This window comes from Symphalangus syndactylus, chromosome 2 (assembly GCF_028878055.3).
Source record: "Symphalangus syndactylus isolate Jambi chromosome 2, NHGRI_mSymSyn1-v2.1_pri, whole genome shotgun sequence".
Taxonomy (NCBI): Eukaryota; Metazoa; Chordata; class Mammalia; order Primates; family Hylobatidae; genus Symphalangus; species Symphalangus syndactylus.
The window spans coordinates 96,352,304-96,370,927 of NC_072424.2; the positions used below are offsets into that span (position 1 = coordinate 96,352,304).

At 35.7% G+C, this 18,624-nt stretch overlaps 2 protein-coding genes across 23 annotated transcripts in view; one reads left to right on the forward strand and one right to left on the reverse strand.

The window, feature by feature from the left end:
• Nucleotides 1-7,746, forward strand: part of PLN (phospholamban) — a 91,561-nt gene extending 83,815 nt beyond the window's left edge. For all 10 annotated transcript variants that reach the window (XM_063620834.1, XM_063620836.1, XM_055262603.2 and 7 more), the window contains one exon: nt 7,233-7,746. In XM_063620834.1, coding sequence (XP_063476904.1) covers nt 7,233-7,488 — 256 coding nt within the window. In that variant the 3' untranslated portion in view covers nt 7,489-7,746. The remainder of the gene's footprint in view (nt 1-7,232) is intronic.
• The window catches only part of CEP85L (centrosomal protein 85 like), a 243,813-nt gene that overhangs the window by 90,519 nt on the left and 134,670 nt on the right, over nt 1-18,624 (reverse strand). For all 13 annotated transcript variants that reach the window (XM_063620768.1, XM_063620780.1, XM_055262504.2 and 10 more), the window contains one exon: nt 13,896-14,683. In XM_063620768.1, the coding sequence (XP_063476838.1) occupies nt 13,896-14,683 (788 nt within the window). The remainder of the gene's footprint in view (nt 1-13,895; nt 14,684-18,624) is intronic.

An 18,624-nucleotide genomic window follows, 5' to 3' on the forward strand; every position in this document is an offset into this window, starting at 1 on the left:
TGAAGGCAAATCTACAGAAATATAGCAACAGCAATAAGCTAAATTGTCAATTTCAGAGAGAAAAATCTATCAGTGCTGTTGTTTAATGAATTCTCAAGACACAGCTTTCATATGAGGAGCACTTCATTATGGGTCAATTTAGGAGTGAGAATATATTGATTTTTATGCATATACAATTCTATTCATAACCAGACAGAAGCAGCTTGAAGATTCTTTCAAACAGCCTGTCTGGACCAACAAAGCTCTGGAATGTTGTTACCACAAAGTAACTTCGAATAGAATGTCCAAGTTTAGTATTAGGCAATCTCAAAAGGAAAATGACTCCACTGGAGTGAACTTTTGTAAGCCAACAGATTCATCATAAATCTAATGATGAACTGTCCTAATTTATTACCACAAGTCCAAAAAAGGGTGTATACACATTCACTTATGGCTTATCTGTGGAAATGTCAGAAAGTAGTAGAAAAATAAAATAAAATTCCAAACAATCCAAATATAGACAAGTCCTGTTTATTCAAATTCAATCTATAGAAAATTCTAATCTTCTAAACCAACTAGATGAAAAAAACATCCTAGAGTATATCAGACTGTAGCCTTAGATATTACTTGAATTCAATTTAATAAAGTATTGCTTCGTACTCCCATGTTTACTAAAAGAATAAACAAAAATAAAAGGAGAAAAGCAAAGTTCTAAATTCTACAAACATAAAGAATCCCAGGAATTTATTATTTCAGCAAAAGGAATACCACCAAAAATACTGAAGTTTGAGAAGTTCTGCAAGAGGTGAACATGCTTAAAGTATAGATGGAGATTAATGCTCAGCATATACAACATCATTAAAGTATCAATTGTCTAGCAAGTCATAAAGCAGGCCACCAGAAGTTTTCAGAAGACTATTGAGGTTCCTTCCGCACAAGAATGCATCTGATATTACATTGCTAAAACAGGACTCACTGCAGACAAAGTAAGGATTCCTGAAGGAGTTGATATCTAGTAGCTTCCACCAGACATGCTGCCTAACATGGTATATGACATTAGTCAAAAGATTAGAGTTGCCTAATGGCTTTTCTATTTCCTTCTTCCACCTCAAAAAAAAACCAGAATACTATCTTGAACTTGATTTTTTTTTTTAATTTCCAGTGTCACTTTTCTTGAGGAAAAGACAACCAAAGGATTTATAAATCCCACAAAGAATAGTAAAGAATTCTTTATTTTTATTCTTCTCATTCCCCTAAAAAGTAGAGTAATCATGGATCCACAGACACAAGATACTCTGTGGATACTTTTCTGCCTCTGACATGCAACTCAAGAAACAGGAGTCTGGCATTTCTACACCCAAACTCCTAACAAGCACCTTTCATGTTTTCAATACTCTTGATTCTAGGGCCTAGAAGATAATTTGATTTTAAAATTCATCTATAAATGAATACCACTCTTCTGTCAAAACAACCAATTTATATATATTGTCATTCTTTTAATAAGAGGGTGGAGAGTAACTTCAGTTTCCATGGTTGTTTAGGCCAGATACAAGTTCAGAAAATCCCAAAACTATTTATGATTAGACTAACAGAATGCTCTAAAAAGATCAGATAACATGAAAATAAAACTAAACTATTTTTGTATGCTTTCCCTCGAAAAATTACTCTATTAAACAGGTTGGCTGTTAAGAAATTTTTTTTTTTTAAAGGAAACTCATACAGTGGTTGTCAGTGCAGAGAAGAGAATGATAAATATCTGACAACCATGCCATAAATTATAATGTAGTAAAGGTCACAGACAACTCCAAAAATAGGGTTCTGCTGTTCCCACACAAAGGTTTTCAATTCTCATCATATGACAGGAAGCCCCATCTTCTATGGATAAAATCTGGCCTAATTATCATCATACAAATGTTGGTATTCAGTAGAACTAGGATTCCACACATTTCAGATTATAACTGTAAAAAATTGAGCCCAATAAATTAAATGTATATCATTAACATTTTAGCATGTAAAGCAGATTTGTTTTCAGTTTAGGCATAAAATTATAAAGTTAGTTACAAATAACTAGGATTACGGCATATTTCTAAATCTGACAAGAAACAGGATACTATTTTTGGTCATCTCCTTTATACCCAATTTGTTTCCAGAAACAAACTCTTCTTTTTCAATAACAGTTAGCTGTTGTAGGATTATAAGATCATCTTTAAAGTATGTTAATTATGATTTAAACAGTAAAGAGTTCATCTCTTTAGGGTATATCTCTGTATTTCACAAATACTAAAAACCCATTTATACAAAGTCTAGTTCAGGTTAATACTGTGTTAATCAGCTGACCATTAATTTAGGTGAATCCTCTAAGCCTCATTTTTCTCATCTGTGATAGAAAGAGACTTGAGGAAAATATTAGAGCTTACCTGTTCAACTAACAAATTGTTATTAGAACTAGTTAATCTGTCAATCACAGCATTATTTTTAAAATTTTTTAACTTATTATTAAAAATGAGGGCCAGGCATGGTGATTCACACTTGTAATCCCAGGAATTACTTGAGCTCAGGAGTTTGAGACCAGCCTGTGCAGCACAGTGAAACCCTGTCCCTACCAAAAATACAAAAATTAGCCAGGCATGGTGGCACACACCTGTGGTCCCAGCTACTCAGGAAGCTGAGGCAGGGAGATTGCTAGAGCCTGGGAAGTTGAGGTGCAGTGAGCCATGATTGCACAACTGCGCTCCAGCCTGGGTGACAGAGCAAGACCCTGTCAGTCATTCATTCATCCATTCATAAAAACAATTACTTAATTAAAAATGAGATGGGGTCTCATTACATTGCCCAAGCTGGTCTCGAACTCCTGGGCTCAAACGTTCCTCCCACCTAGGCCTCCCAGAGTGTTGGAATTATAGATGTGTGCCACCATGCCCTGCCCACGGCATTATTTTTGATTAACAATTTTCTAATAGTTTTAGTCATAAAAATCCCCTATTTAACTTTAGTGATTTATTGAAGCATACCAATTATGCACTAAGTACTAGGATACTAAATGAACACATGGCTTCTTTACTTCAGAAACTATCAGTCTAGTTGGGGATACAAACATGTAAATTTAAATTGTGCTATAATCTGACAGATATCCTCATATAGATAACACTAAAGCCCTATTAAAAACCAGTAGAGGTGACAACCAATTCCGCCTTAATAACTAATGAAAGGTTTCACTAGGAAGTGATATTTAAACTGAACCTTATCAACTGAAGCTTGCATGGCAGACAATCAAAAGGTGGAGGACGCATTCCAGGCAGAGATAGAACAACATGTGCAAAGAACAAAATCACAAAAGGGAATGGAGTATTTATGGAAAGGTGACATGTTTCATGTGACTGAAGTACAACTTATCAGTGTCAACGTAGGGGATGACTCCTGTATATGCTTCATGATAAACTCCTGGCCAACTCCCTTCTTTCCCATGTTTTGTCTCAAAGTAATTTTTTAAATTTCTGACCTTTTAAGACCATTTAAGCCCAAAAACCTCACAAAACTGTATGTTCAACTAGGAATTACCAAGTCTAATTATTATTCCTTTCTTAACTGTATTCTGCTACACATCTTCATAAAAGGTGACTACTCGGCCAGGCGCAGTGGCTCACGCCTGCAATCCCAGCACTTTGGGAGGCCGAGGTGGGTGGATCACGAGGTCAGGAGATCAAGACCATCCTGGCTAACACAGTGAAACCCCGTCTCTACTAAAAACACAAAAAAATTAGTCAGGCGTGGTGGCGGGCACCTGTAGTCCCAGCTACTCAGGAGGCTAAGGGGTGAACCCGGCAGTGGAGCTTGCAGTGAGCCAAGATCGCACCACTGCACTCTAGCCTGGGCAACACAGCAAGACTCTGTCTCAAAAAAAAAAAAAAAGTGACTATTCAGATATAAATAAAATATTCCCATAATTTTCCAATCCACTAGATCTACAATAAGCAAATATCAACAGAAGCAACTTAAAGGATGAACCTCAATAAAGAACAAAAGAAAATCTCTCTATTTATATTTTACCTGAAGAATTCAAACAAAAGTCATTAAATATATGTCAAGTTTAAGCTGCTATGTTCCTTATTTTTAACTTTTAAGTTTGGGGGTACGTGTGAAGGTTTGTTACATAGGTAAACATGTGTCATGGGGAGCTTGTTGTATGTATTACTTCATCACCCTGGTATTAAGCCCAGTACCCAACAGTTTTCTGCTCCTCTCCCTCCTCCCATTCTCCCCGTTCAAGTAGACCCCAGCATCTGTTGTTTCCTTCTTTGTGTTCGTAAGTTCTTATCATCTTGCTCCCACTTCTAAGTGAGAACATGTGGTATTTGGTTTTCTTTTCCTATGTTAGTTTGCAAGGGATAATGACCTCTAGCTCCATCCATGTTCCCGCAAAAGACATGATTTCATTCTTTTTTATGGCTGCATAGTATTGCATGGTGTATATGTACCATGGTTTCTTTATCCAGTCTGTCACTGATGGGCACTTAGGCCGGTTCATGTCTTTGCTATTGTGAATAGTGCTGCAATGAACATTCATGCGTGTATTTTTTTATGGCAGAAAGATTTATACTCCTCTGGATATATACCCAGTAATGGGACTGTTGGGTCGAATGGTAGTTCTGCTTTTATAAGCTGCCATTTTCTAAGTAGAAGTGTTATAGACAACCTAAATAACAGCCTTTAGCCACCTGTTTAGACAATGAAGAATATATGCTAGAAAAATACAGGTTGTTAATAACTCTTTAAGGAAAGAAAATTTGATAGAAGTTGGGTGTTTGGAACTCCTTGCTACAGACCAATATCATGAAGGGGGACAGAGTCTCAAGCCAAAAATGCCCAGTCTACTATATAATTCAGAATATAATAGACCCAAGTTGAACTACTGAACACTACAGAATCTAAACACCATAAACCATATGGTTTCTTTGTAAAAGTAAATGCCAGGTTCTAACTAGTCATGCCTGATACTTACCTTCCCCCTTTGCCATTCTTTCAGTACTTCATTCTGTTCCCTTCAGCACTTTCCTCTCTCAGGAATGGGCTAACAGGTTGAGATGGGCTTTTATGGGATGCATAAAAAGACTTACGAGAAAATAAAATCTGACACCTGGGGTAAGGTAGTAATACGTTGATTAACAATAATATATCAACAAATGTTAACAGTCACTATGTCTGGCAGTTAATTATTGACTTTTTTACTCCGTTTTTAATTTTTCTTATTTCAAAATTGACACAGAAGTATCCTGATTGAAAACAAAATGTCCCCAAGTGTTAATAACGATTATCTCTGGACAGTTAATACAGTTAATTTTCAGTCTATATATAATTTTTCTGTAATGACATATAAATTCTTATTTTATTAATCTTCAAAGTATAGACCCCACAGGCAGCACTAGCTTGTAGGATCTCTGAAAGAAGGCATGATGGAAACTACTACTATTAAGTAGAAGTCTGTAAATAGGATATGTCTGTGGTAGTGAGATAATAATAATTACTATGCGTTCCAAGCTTGATAGTCTTCAGTACTTAACATCAAATCTTATTAAAATGTTACTTAAGATAACATTCTATAAAATCATAAAAAGGAATGACAATTTGAATCTGTATTTTTGGTAAAACACTTCCCATTTAACACTATTTTATTTTAGATTAAAATTAAGATCCAGGGAACAATTTGTTGTACGCATTTCCTTTTTATGAGATTGGCTCTGGAGCTATGAATACAGTGACTGATCAAACCAATTACATCTACAGAGTAACAGATTTAAAGAAACTATATGTTAGAACTTTTACCCAAAAGAATAACCCAAAACAAGCTGTACCTTAAACCAAATACAGCAGGTCCTCAAATAACATCATTTCTTTCTATGTCATTTTGTTACAACATTTAAGTATGTGTGGAGCTTGCATGTTCTCCCCACATCTGTGGGACTCTGGTTTCCTCCCATATCCCAAAACAGTGCACATTAGGTTCACTGGCATGTTTAAGTTGTCCTGGGTTGAGTGTGAGTGTGTACATGAGTGTATCCTGTGATGGAGTGGCCTCCTATCCAAGGTGGGTTCCTCCCTCCTTGAGCTGCTGGGATTGGCTCCAGCCACCAGCACCCCAAACCAGAATAAGAGCGTTGAAAAATCAATGAATGGATAAATACAAATTATTATCGAATAAAAATTGGTAAAGTCTAGGGTGATCATACAAATGCATGACAATAAATGCTACGGCACAAAAGCACTCAGAGATCCCACCGTATTTGAATTGTTTTTGATCTGCATAGAGTCAGATGTGCTCCTGACAATCTTCATTTCTCAAACATTGATTCCATGTTTTTAATTGACCACCATAACCACTGTTACTCACTGATTCACCAAATACTGGGTAATTATCTTTGTTGGCTTTTTTTTTTTTTCCCCTGAGACAGAGTTTTGCTCTGTCACCCAGGCTGGAGTACAGTGTCATGATCTGGGCTCACTGCAACCCCTGCCTCCTGGGCTCCAGTGATCCTCCCAAGTAGCTAGGATTACAGGCACATGCCACCAGCCTAGCTAATTTTTATATTTTTAGTAGAGACAGGGTTTCACCATGTTGGCCAGGCTGGTCTCAAACTCCTGACCTCAGGAGATCTGCCCGCCTTGGCCTCCCAAAGTGCTGGGATTACAGGCGTGAGCCATTGCACCTGTCCTATCTGATTTTTATTAATCTTTCTTAAATGTATACATAGGTCATATTTCTCTCATCGTTTAATATTAGAAGTGTTTGGGGTCTTTATTGAGAAGTTTGGTGATGTTTTTGTGACCAGAAATATGCTATAGGAACTCTTGTTTACATCAATCAGCCTAGGGTAAAAATGGTTTTGTTATTATGTTGTTTTGCATAAAGTCATGGTTTCCAGGAACTAATGGATGACACTGAGGATTACTGCAATACTTGTAGTAAATTTGGGAGAAAAAGGCAAAGACTAAAGTTACTACTCCTAATACAAATGAGACTGTCATGGTGTGCCCCATCAAAAAAGGAGAGAAAGAGAGACAGACACATAGAAACACATGCACATACACACACACAAACACAAACACACACACAGAGAGAGAGAGAGAGAGACTACAGAAACACGATGTTATAAATAACAATAGTGCTAAGGAAGATGAATTAATGCAAAATTGTATTTTTTGTTCTGAGAATAGGTTACATATATGATTCTAATCCATTTATTATTTTTACATTCCAGGCTACCTAAAAGAAGACAGTTATCTCATATTTGGCTGCCAGCTTCTTATCTTTCTCTCAACCACTTAAAACTTCAGACTTCCTCTCCTGCTGGTATCATGGAGAAAGTCCAACACCTCACTCGCTCAGCTATAAGAAGAGCCTCAACCATTGAAATGCCTCAACAAGCACGTCAAAATCTACAGAATCTATTTATCAATTTCTGTCTCATCTTAATATGTCTCTTGCTGATCTGTATCATCGTGATGCTTCTCTGAAGTTCTGCTACAACCTCTAGATCTGCAACTTGCCACATCAGCTGAAAATCCGTCATCCCATGCAGATGGGAAAACAATACTGTATAACAGACCACTTCCTGAGTAGAAGAGTTTCTCTGTGAAAAGGTCAAGATTAAGACTAAAACTTATTGTTAGCATATGCATTCATCTGCTGGATCTTGTAAACATGAAAAGGGCTTTATTTTCAAAAATTAACTTTAAAATAAGTGTATAAAATGCAACTGTTGATTTCCTCAACATGCCTCACAAATTTCTATCCCAAATCTTTTCTGAAGATGAAGAGTTTAGTTTTGAAACTGCACTGCCAACAAGTTCACTTCATATATAAAGCATTATTTTTACTCTTTTGAGGTGAATATAATTTATATTACACTGTAAAAGTTTCTTTAATACTAAGTATTTTTCAGGTCTTCACCAAGTATCAAAGTAATAACACAAATGAAGTGTCATTATTCAAAATAGTCCACTGACTCCTCACATCTGTTATCTTATTATAAAGAACTATTTGTAGTAACTATCAGAATCTACATTCTAAAACAGAAATTGTATTTTTTCTATGCCACATTAACATCTTTTAAAGTCGATGAGAATCAAGTATGGAAAAGTAAGGCCATACTCTTACATAATAAAATTCCTCTTAAGTAATTTTTTCAAAGAATCACAGAATTCTAGTACATGTAGGTAAATCATAAATCTGTTCTAAGACATATGATCAACAGATGAGAATTGGTGGTTAATATGCGACAGTGAGATTAGTCATATCACTAATATACTAACCGAATAGAATCTACTCTTCATTTAAGGCACTGTAGTGAATTATCTGAGCTAGAGTTACCTAGCTTACCACACTATATCTTTGGAATCATGAAACCTTAAGACTTCAGAATGATTTTACAGGTTGTCTTCCATTCCAACCTAACATCCAATGCAGGCAAGGAAAACAAGATTTCCAGTGACAGAAAAATATATTATCTCAAGTATTTTTAAAAAATATATGAATTCTCTCTCCAGATATTAACTAATTCTTAGATTATATTTTGAAATGAACTTGTTGGCCCATCTATTACATCTACAGCTGACCCTTGAACATGGGGGTTAGGGGAGCTGACAATGCGTGTGTCCGCAAAATCTTAACTACCTAATAGCCTACCATAAACCTTAATGATAACATAAACAGTAAATTAACACATATTTTGCATGTTATATGTATTATACACTATATTCCTACAATAAAATAAGCTAGAGAAAAGAAAATGTTATTTAGGAAATCCTAAGAGAAAATATATTTACTATTCATTAAATGGAAGTGGGTCAACATAAAAGTCTTCATTCTCATTGTCTTCACATTGAGTAGGCAGAGGAGGAAGAGGAGGAGAAAGACGGGGAGGAAGAGAAGGGGTTGGTCTTGCAGTCTTGTCTTAGGGGTGTGGGGAGTGGGGGAAAAGAATATTCATGTATAAGTGGACCCTCGCAATTCAAGCCCTTGTTGCTCAAGGGTCAACTGTAATAGGATATAGCTATTTTTCTTCATCTATCAACCAAATGGTAAGCATCTATTTTGTAGTCCACTCTACTGAGCTAAATTATAGATCCAGCTATGCTATTTATAATTATTTTCTTGATGAATAAATTTTCAATTTCTCCTCTGATCATTTCAGAACATCTTCCAATAACTCATAAAACAACTGAAGTAAAATTTAGTGCTGGAAAATATATTCACCAAACTTTGGTAATTTAAGTTGACTAAAGTTTAAAATTAAGTCTAAAATAGTTTACACCTATACTGCATAATCCAACAATTTTAATTTCAGTTGAAGGCATGTTACTAATATAACTATTATTAAAAGAGTAGAGGATGTGTAATTAACCATATCTTGTAAAACATGGTTACTAAAAGAATATGTAACATCAATATTGACCTTGGTTTCTTACACAAGTGTTGCTAACTCAATAGTGAAAGAGACATTATTAAATTTTCTGAACCCATGAGAGATACTAGAGACGGGGAGTGGAAAGTGTTTGGTTCAGGGATATCTGAAGAACAGAAGGGCAGAGATTTCTTAAGTGATGCCTCATCTACAAGCTGGAAATCCCTAAAAACAAGTAGAAAGCTTATAAACAACAGGTGATACACTCACCTCACTGGTTTTAGTAAATTACCAATACAAAAAGTATCCCTAGTCTTAAAAACAAGTGGAAAATTTGAACTGATTAGTCATATTCCTTTGATTACACTGTTTGTTACAATATTTTTCTCAGTAAACAGAAATAACTAATTTTTTTGTTCTCCATTCTTTGATAGAAATTAAACTCTTAGTCTGTGAGGATTACAGAATACTATACTATAACTCAAATTATAAAGTAGAATAAACTCTCTCTTTAAATAATTATTCTTCATCATAAAGTGTGAAGAATAAGATATAAGAAAACCATTTTTTAAATTTAATATACTAAATGCTCAAATATGTTCTACTATAGAATAAGTTCTTAATTTACAGGGTACTAAACATTTTTTAATGCTTAATGTTGCCTTTTATATTTTAATTGGATAAGAATATGTATGTTTAATGCAAATCAGAACCACCATATTAAAATGAATGTTCTTGAAAACTCAGTGGAGCTGCTCTATAATACACTTACAATTGATACTAATGATAAAACATTCTAATTATAGTTTTGATTTTACAGGGGTTTTTTTGGTGACTTTCCCCAAATAAAACAAAATCAAGATGCACAAATACAGACACACAAGAGGGCAGACGTATATAAGATAACGAATTGCTACTACATAGAGATTATTTATCTTTTGATTATTTTTGAGTCTTCTGGCAAAGTAGGACTATAATAAATTCTCAGAAAAGATCTGCTCTTCTGCTAAGTAACAGCACACTTCAAAATGTCCAGAAATTTTATGCTAATATTACATAGAAAACTTGACAGATGAAAAAAGTCAAACACATTACTAATTTTATTCATTAAAACATGTATATAAAAGTCCTTTTTAACTACCTAATGAATGTGTCATATCCTAATATAGGGAGTGTAATAGTGTCCACATCTTTGAATATATAAATTATCTCAGTTAAAAAATTAAAGACAGAACAGGGTACAAAAATAAGAATAAAAATAAGAAAACTTTCTTTTCACAGGACGTAACAGAATACATTAAACACTCTCAAGTTATAGATAAAACTTTTTCATTATTATTTCATGTTAGACAAAAAACAAGTCATTTTACTTTAACTCATTTTGTCCATTTTTTTTTTTTAAATCAAGAGACAGGGTGTGACTCTGTCATGCAAGCTGGAATGCAGTCACATGATCATTGCACACTGCAGCCTTGAACTCTTAGGGTGCAAAGGATTCTCCAACCTTGATTCCCAAGTAGCTGGCACTACAGGGGCACATCACCATATATGGCTAATTCTTTTTATTTTTTGTAGAGATGGGGTCTCATTGCCCAGGCTAGTCCCAAACTCCTATCCTCAAGCTACCCGCCCTCCATCAGCCTCCCAAAGTGCTGGGATTACAGGGGTGAGCTACCATGCTTGGTCCAAATTTTCTGTTTATACAAGGGAAAATCTCCAGTAAAATACGTATAGGTGCCAATACTATAACTGTTCAAACACCCTTATGACTAAATAGGCACAAAATTTCATCTTTTTAATGACTGCCACCTGAAGTTCAGAAACATCCTAGGGAAAAAAGAATAAACAACTTCATCAATAAAGAGGCTACTATCATTTCACTACTGTCTGGGAGACCCATCATGGGCTTACAGGAATCCAAATGGATACTGCCATTACATGTAGCAGTGTTTATCCTCCATCCCTTCCACCCTACCTTCCCCAAGAAAAGGAACTCAAGGGGGCCATGGAAAGGGAAGGATTCTTCCCAAAAAGAAGACCAGACTGTTTTCCTCCTCTGTCACAGTCCTTATAAACTCAGGCAGCTTAGGGGTTGCAGGGGGTGGGTAGCGTAAGTGTGATGTACTACAGAGGAAAGAGTCAAAGACTAGCAGTGGGCATTACACATGGAGCCTTCTATCATAAACCAACTGAGGGCATAACGGCTTCTTTGCATTCACAAAGGAAAATGCTTCAGAGTACTACACTCCTGCACTCTTGATGATTTAGCAGAAAACCATGGAAATCAAGGAACAACACACACAAAAGAATCTGTGGCTGGCTCAATAATTATTCTGGACTAAGTCCTAGGAAGAGCAAACCTTCAATGTTACAAATTAACCTGGGGAGTGGGGAGCTGTGAGGATGAAATGAGATAAAATACTGTGAAAGCTACAGAATTCTATAACATATAAATCTATGGTTTTATCAGATCATGACTTTCAGCCATGGTGAGTGTTTAGGAGTTGTGCTTGCAAATCACAATTTATCAGATGGCCTGGTCCTTATTAAGGTTCTTCTCTTTATGTAAAAATTAGACTAAAAAAAAATCAGTGTTTCTATGATTTTTATCTTTTTTCCTTTTTAGAGACGGGGTCTGGCCATGTTGCCCAGGCTAGTCTCAAACTCCTGGACTCAGGCAATTCTCCTGCCTTGGCCTCCCAAATTGCTGGGATTACAGGCGTGAGCTACAGTGGCTGGCCAGAAGTCAATGTTTCAAAGAGGCTCTTAAGAAACAACTATGATGAAAGCTTTTAAAATAAAGAGAATACTACTTGGAGGCTCCAAGCAGGTATTAAACAACTTTTTTCTGTAGTTTTCTAAGAAGGAAATTAGAAGGGAAGCAGTCATTTAATGATTACAACTTAGTTTGTCTAGTTTTCTTTACATAAATTCATCTTTCTACTCCAAAACTTAAAAGCACTATAAAGAGATCATCCCAAATAAAGTTAATCAAGAAGTAGGGCTTTCCAGGGCATATACAAATTTTGCTCTTTAGTTGCCTTCTCTCTCTACTATGCACTAGAAAGAAGATTTAAAAACAAATTTTTCTCAACAGTGTGTCCCCAACCTCCCTACCCTCCTATGCACTGCTTTGAGGCTAAGAAAAACACCTTGTTTAAACCAGAGGTTTGTCCAAGCAGAATAAAAAGCATGAATCAGTATTTACTCCTTGAAATTTGCCCAATTATCTCTATCACACCTACTCTAGCTTGGAATAGTATACTCAGCCCCACTGGACAGCTCCAATTATGTGTAAAGACACCAGCTGGAGAAACAACTGCCTGATCTCTGTTTTCCTATAATGACAAACATTTGAAAACTAAAACGTGACAGTATTTGAAAAATTAGGTTTCCTATTTTTAATCACTGGAATGGATAAATCACAAATTTCTAATTCAATTATAATGATTCTTCTGTTTTGATTGTGTTGTTTAAATACATAATCAAAATTATAAGAACTGTATCTAAAATAAGAATAAAGAAGGCACATGCGACATGTTAAGGGTTCTCCTATGAATGTAGCATGTTAGGGTTGTATGTTTTCAGATCATACTCATATTTGTGAGGTTCCTGGGCAAGTGATTTCTTTATCCTTTCGTAGCCTATGTTCATTTATTCTATTTGTTTTTATTAGTAGTAGTAATGAATAGGAATTTTACATTTTTACTCCAGGGAAAATTTGCAATTTTTTTATAGAATTAATTTGTTTCAGAAAATTCTGATGATAAATAAATGACAGGACTTATATCAGAAAATTAGTTTCCTTGTTAAAACAAGCTACAGAAAATTGTCTTGGAATAGAAACATTCCCAGATTAAGAAATTTACACATTTACATGCTATTCCCTAGATCAGTTGGGGGCTGTATAGTATTTTTCTTCATATATGATATCATCGTAAAGTGCTTTCTATAAACTGATTAATGAATGTCTTGACACATAATTTTTTTTAAAAAAAAAAGTACATCTGATTTATAAACCTAATACATCATGAATCACCAAAAATTACAAATGACTGTAGTTCCACCTTCTCATTATACAGATGAAGAAACTGAGGCCCAGAGAAATTAAGTGAAAAAATCGTCCAGGTTCTAATCTAACAGAACCAGACACAAAATCAAAGACCTTGTATGGCCAAGTAGATGCTCTTTCTATTATACCTATGCTAGCTTTTTTGTTTCTGTTTCCAAGTTTCTTTAGATTGAGTATGTTTTGCTTTATTTTTATGCCCATTTAACAAATGGAAAGAACAAGCTAGGTACAAGGTTTTCAGATTTTCATGTTAATTAGTCTCAAATGCTTTGTAAGTTTTGTTTATCAACAACACTTTTCGGGTTTGCAACATTTCTGCCTGTTAACTTGCAGGGAAAAGGAAAAGCAAAACAATCTGTGGACACTTGTTATACGCTTACTGCAAGTGTGCTACTGTACTCATAACATCCACTGGAGGGAAGCAAACACTAGATTTTGAGCCTTACCTGCATTGGTGTTTCATTTCCTTGTCGAAAGTCTTCAATTTGCTGCTGTTGCCAAGGAGCTAAACTGTAAGAATCCTCTGTATTTCTGCCTTCCAAAGGATTTGTCCGCAGCTGCTCTGTAAGCCACATCTGAGTCCTTACTGAAGGTTGAATGGGAACTCCACCTACTGCCTGTTGACCAAGCATTAAATATTTTGGAGGTTCAAAAGCCTCTGAGCTTGTCATAATGGGCTTGCTTTCAGGTAAGGCACTATATGTCATGTCTACAGTCTGTCTCCTAAGAGTAGAGGAAGAGGCTCTAAAGTCCTCCTTGTTACAGCTCTCAAATTTATACTTGCAGTCCAGAGTTGATGACCGTTTTTTATTTATTTCCTTGTCCTCTAACTTAAGCATCTCCATACTATCATGTAAACAGGTAGGCCCAATTGTCCTCGGTTGTGATGTTAAAGCCTTAGCCCTCCCTATCTTCTCCAAACCATTCCTTGACTCTTCTCTGCATACAGTGCCACCCTGACCACAGTTATCCGGGGCAGTGAGTTTGGATAAAGATGACCATTTCCGAAGTGGCCGGAAGTCCTTCATGTCTAGTGAAGAGTCCTGCTCCCCCCTACTGTGGTTTCCCAATATTTGCATGAGGCTTGTACTCCATTTTGAGCCATCTGGTGTCAATGATTCCCTAAGTTTAGAAATTGAAGCACTGGAATTAGACGGCATCACATGGGCAGTAGGAAGAGTAATCAATGATTGACTAGGCTTAAAAGATAATGTGCCACTTGAAGTTGAATGATCTGGAAAGAAAAAAGATGGTCAAATTAGTTACAATTAACAGACAAAAGAGAATGAGGTAAAATGCAAAATGCCAAAAGAAAAATCTGAACATGGTTTCATAGCACAAGTTTTTTTTTTTTTTTTTTTTTTGAGATGGAGTTTTAGCTCGTCGCCTAGGCTGGAGTGCAGTGGCAAGATCTCGGCTCACTGCAACCTCTGCCTCCTGGGTTCAAGTGACTCTCCTGCCTTAGCCTCCCGAGTAGCAGGGATTCCAGGCACCCGCCAGCACGCCCGGCTAACTTTTTGTATTTTTAGTAGAGACGGGGCTTTGCCATGTTGGGCAGGCTGGTCTCGAACTCCTGACTTAAGGTGATCTGCCTGCCTCAGCCTCCCAGGCATGAGCCACTGCGCCCAGCCCAGCACAAGCTTTTCAAAAAGACTTCCTCAACATGAATAAATTATTATTATCCTTTTATCTGAAACAAGTCAACATACTTTCAGATTGGATTTTCCAAATATGGATACGTAATAGAGCATATAGCCTTTTACCATCTACTGTACTTACAGGTGAAAAGTGATTTAAAATAGGTTTATATTTACCCTAATTAAAGTATGGTACCTTTAAAAGGAAAAATCCAACTCCTTACTGAGCGGTCTTATTCATAATCCAGCAATGAAGTCTCAGACACAACTTTGTCAGAAAAAATGGTATTTTTTCAGTGTCTTTCCTGAACTGTGAAAATCTATGCCAGATCTGAACATTTTAGAACCTCCCCAAACTCTAATTCAAATGAGAAATATGAGTAAAGGTGCTCCTGCAATAATGAAAAATAGTCCCAAAGGGTTCACTTCCAGTCTCATTTAATGGCATATATATATGTGTGTGTACACATATGTATGAATGTATATGTGTGTGTGTGTGTGTGTGTGTGTGTGTGTATATATATATTCATATTCACCCCGAGCTAGAACCTTGGAGTCTACTTTTATTCCTTTCTCTCTATATTTATTAAATCCCCAAGTTATACATTTTTACCTCCAAAATAGTTGAGTTTCTATTACCTTAGGTCAGGCCCTCACATCATACTCTTCTATACAAATGAATAGTTTTAGTAGACTAAATGAAAGGCTGAAAGATAAATAAGGGCTTAAATACTCAATAAATTTACCATCAAGTGCCATGTTATCATCATATATATCAAATTAAAACCAAAGACTATAATTTTCAATCAAGGGATATCTAGAAAGGGGGTATCAATTTAAATTGGTGTGTGGGGAGGAAGTGAGCGATGGAGACCTTTGCAATTCATTCTGTATCTCCCCACACTGTTTGACTCTTATACCAGAAGATACGTATTACTTGTACTCTCTTATGGAAAAAGTTATGTTGATAAAGTTGTAAGAAAATTCAGATTAAAACAAGCCAGGTAGACTAATTCAAAAAATAAAATTCCAGTGGGTCTTTGCACAGAACTTGTTAACTTGGACATGAAAAGGGAAAAACATTACAAATGAAGGAATATGAGCAAAAGTATTGTAGTGGATAGTTATCATATTCAAGACTGCTTATCAGCTTCTGAAGAAACTTCCTGCATTTAGGAAAATTCTCACATTACTGACTCCAACCCTCCCAAAATATATTTCAGACCTCAAAATCCCAGTACACCCTGCAACTATGATGCAGACATTCAGAGGCAGCAGCACAAGACTGCAGTTTTGGAAGTAAGTCACATGATAAAATGGACTCGGTGTGGAGCTACCATTTTTGGGTGATACAGGCAAAGGCAGAGGCATACCCTTCAACAACAGCAGTGACAGATGTGGCCCCGTAGTGGCTGCAGAATCAAAATCCCTATCCCAGAACTGGCAGCAGATAGACAGCTTAGTGGCGGAAGACTGACAGTTCTCATATATGATTTGAGGCATATTACTTGGAAGTTTATCCTTAAGCCTGGCTCTCCAGCCTTCCTAAAAATTCTGTGAAGCACCAAATATCCTTAAGTAAATTTCCTATGTGCTCAACCAGCCAGTAAACAACTTCTGCTGATTGAAAACACTGAATTATCCAATCGCGAAGCCAAAAGAATGTGGCTGTATAAGAAGAAAAATAAATCCGTGTATCTACAGTATGGAGTTAAAGTGCCAAGAAAAGTTGTCAAGGTAACTCTTGATAGGTAAAGATGAAGCAGAATTATACACATCTTCAAACGCTCTGCTAAGTAAAGAGCCTGGCCTTCATTCAGCATGAAACGTGATATCGAGCTTCCAAACAAAGTAGTGAATGATAGGATCAAAATTGTACTTAAGATGATTGATTATTCTGACAGCAGAGTTGCCAATGGATTAAAGCAAAACAACTGGCAAACACAGTGATTAACAGACTATTCTGGTAATCAGGAGAACAAGAAAATAAAGGGGAATATGCTACTGAGGGTTGGTTCTAAATAGAAACAGGACAGACGTCCCCAAAAGTTTATGGAATATTTGTATTCACATATTATAGCATTATATATATTTTACATATACTTGTATTAATATTACTAAAGGAGTACCTATACTAAAATCATCATAGCCTCTAAATGATATATTTAAATTAAAAAAATAAAAAATTAGTCTTGTATCAAGTTGCAGATAAAAATATAGACCAAAAGTTAAGTATAACAGTTTTAATTTCAAAACTATTATATAGAGTAAAATATAGGGCTGGGGGCAGTGGCTCACACCTGTACTTCCAGCAATTTGGGAGGCCAAGGCAGGCGGATTACTTGAGGTCAGGGGTTCAAGACCACCTTCACCAACAATAATGAAACCCCATCTCTACTAAAAATACAAAACTTAGCCAGGTGTGGTGGCAGGCACCTGTAATCCCAGCTACACAAGAGGCTGTGGCAGGAGAATGGCTTGAACCTGGGAGGCGGAGGTTGCAGTAAGCAGAGATCGTGCCACTGCACTCCAGCCTGGGTGACAAAGCTAGTCTCTGTCTAAAAAAAAAAAAAAAAAAAAAAAAAAAAAAAAAAAAAGGAGTAAAATATAGAGCCTTTTCATGGCACATGTATACATATGTAACAAACCTGCACGTTGTGCATATGTACCCTAGAACTTATATAAAAACACACATATTTTAAGTATAATAAAAATATATATTCAAAAAAATAAAAAAAATAAATAAAAAATATACAGCCTTTTTAGATTCAAATTCTGGCTCTATCACTCAGTAGTTATGCATGCTCAAACGTGTTATTTAATAGTTAGTAACCTCCTCCATAGAATGGAGATGACAACAGTGAGAATTAAACCAAAACACATAAAATACACAGAAGAATTCCTGGCAGAAAGCAAAATGTTAGTTATTATTATGTCATTAAAAAGCTACAAGTAAATATTAATTTCAATGTAACAGACAAAGGCTAAATACCCATACATACAAAGAGCTTCAACAAATCAACAAAAAAAAAACCTAGCAACTCAATTTTAAAATAGGCCAAAAAAAATCAATAAGCAAATAATCAAACAAGAAACACAACTAGAGAATATACATTTTTTAAAAATCCTCAAACTCACTAATAGTAAAGGTACATTCTCTATCATATTCAGAAAACTATTAAAGGCTGCAAATATACTACAGTGATGGGAACATAAACTGTTACAGTCTTTGAAAGAAGAGAGGCAATTTGTACATATCACTGTTTAAAATACGAATACATATATGTGAACATACATATCTAGATATGTAGGTATGTGCATATCTGTATATAAATACATATACATTCATTAGCAGAGAAAAGATCTGAAAGAATACACACAAAACTTAATAAACTAAGGTAACCTCTACATAGTGGAAAGGGGGCAAAAGGAGAAAAATACCTCCACATTTTACTTTATACAATGTCATATTTTTAATTGCTTTCCAAGGAATATAACTTGACCATATGGCCAAAATACCTTCTGCAAAGGTATTTTG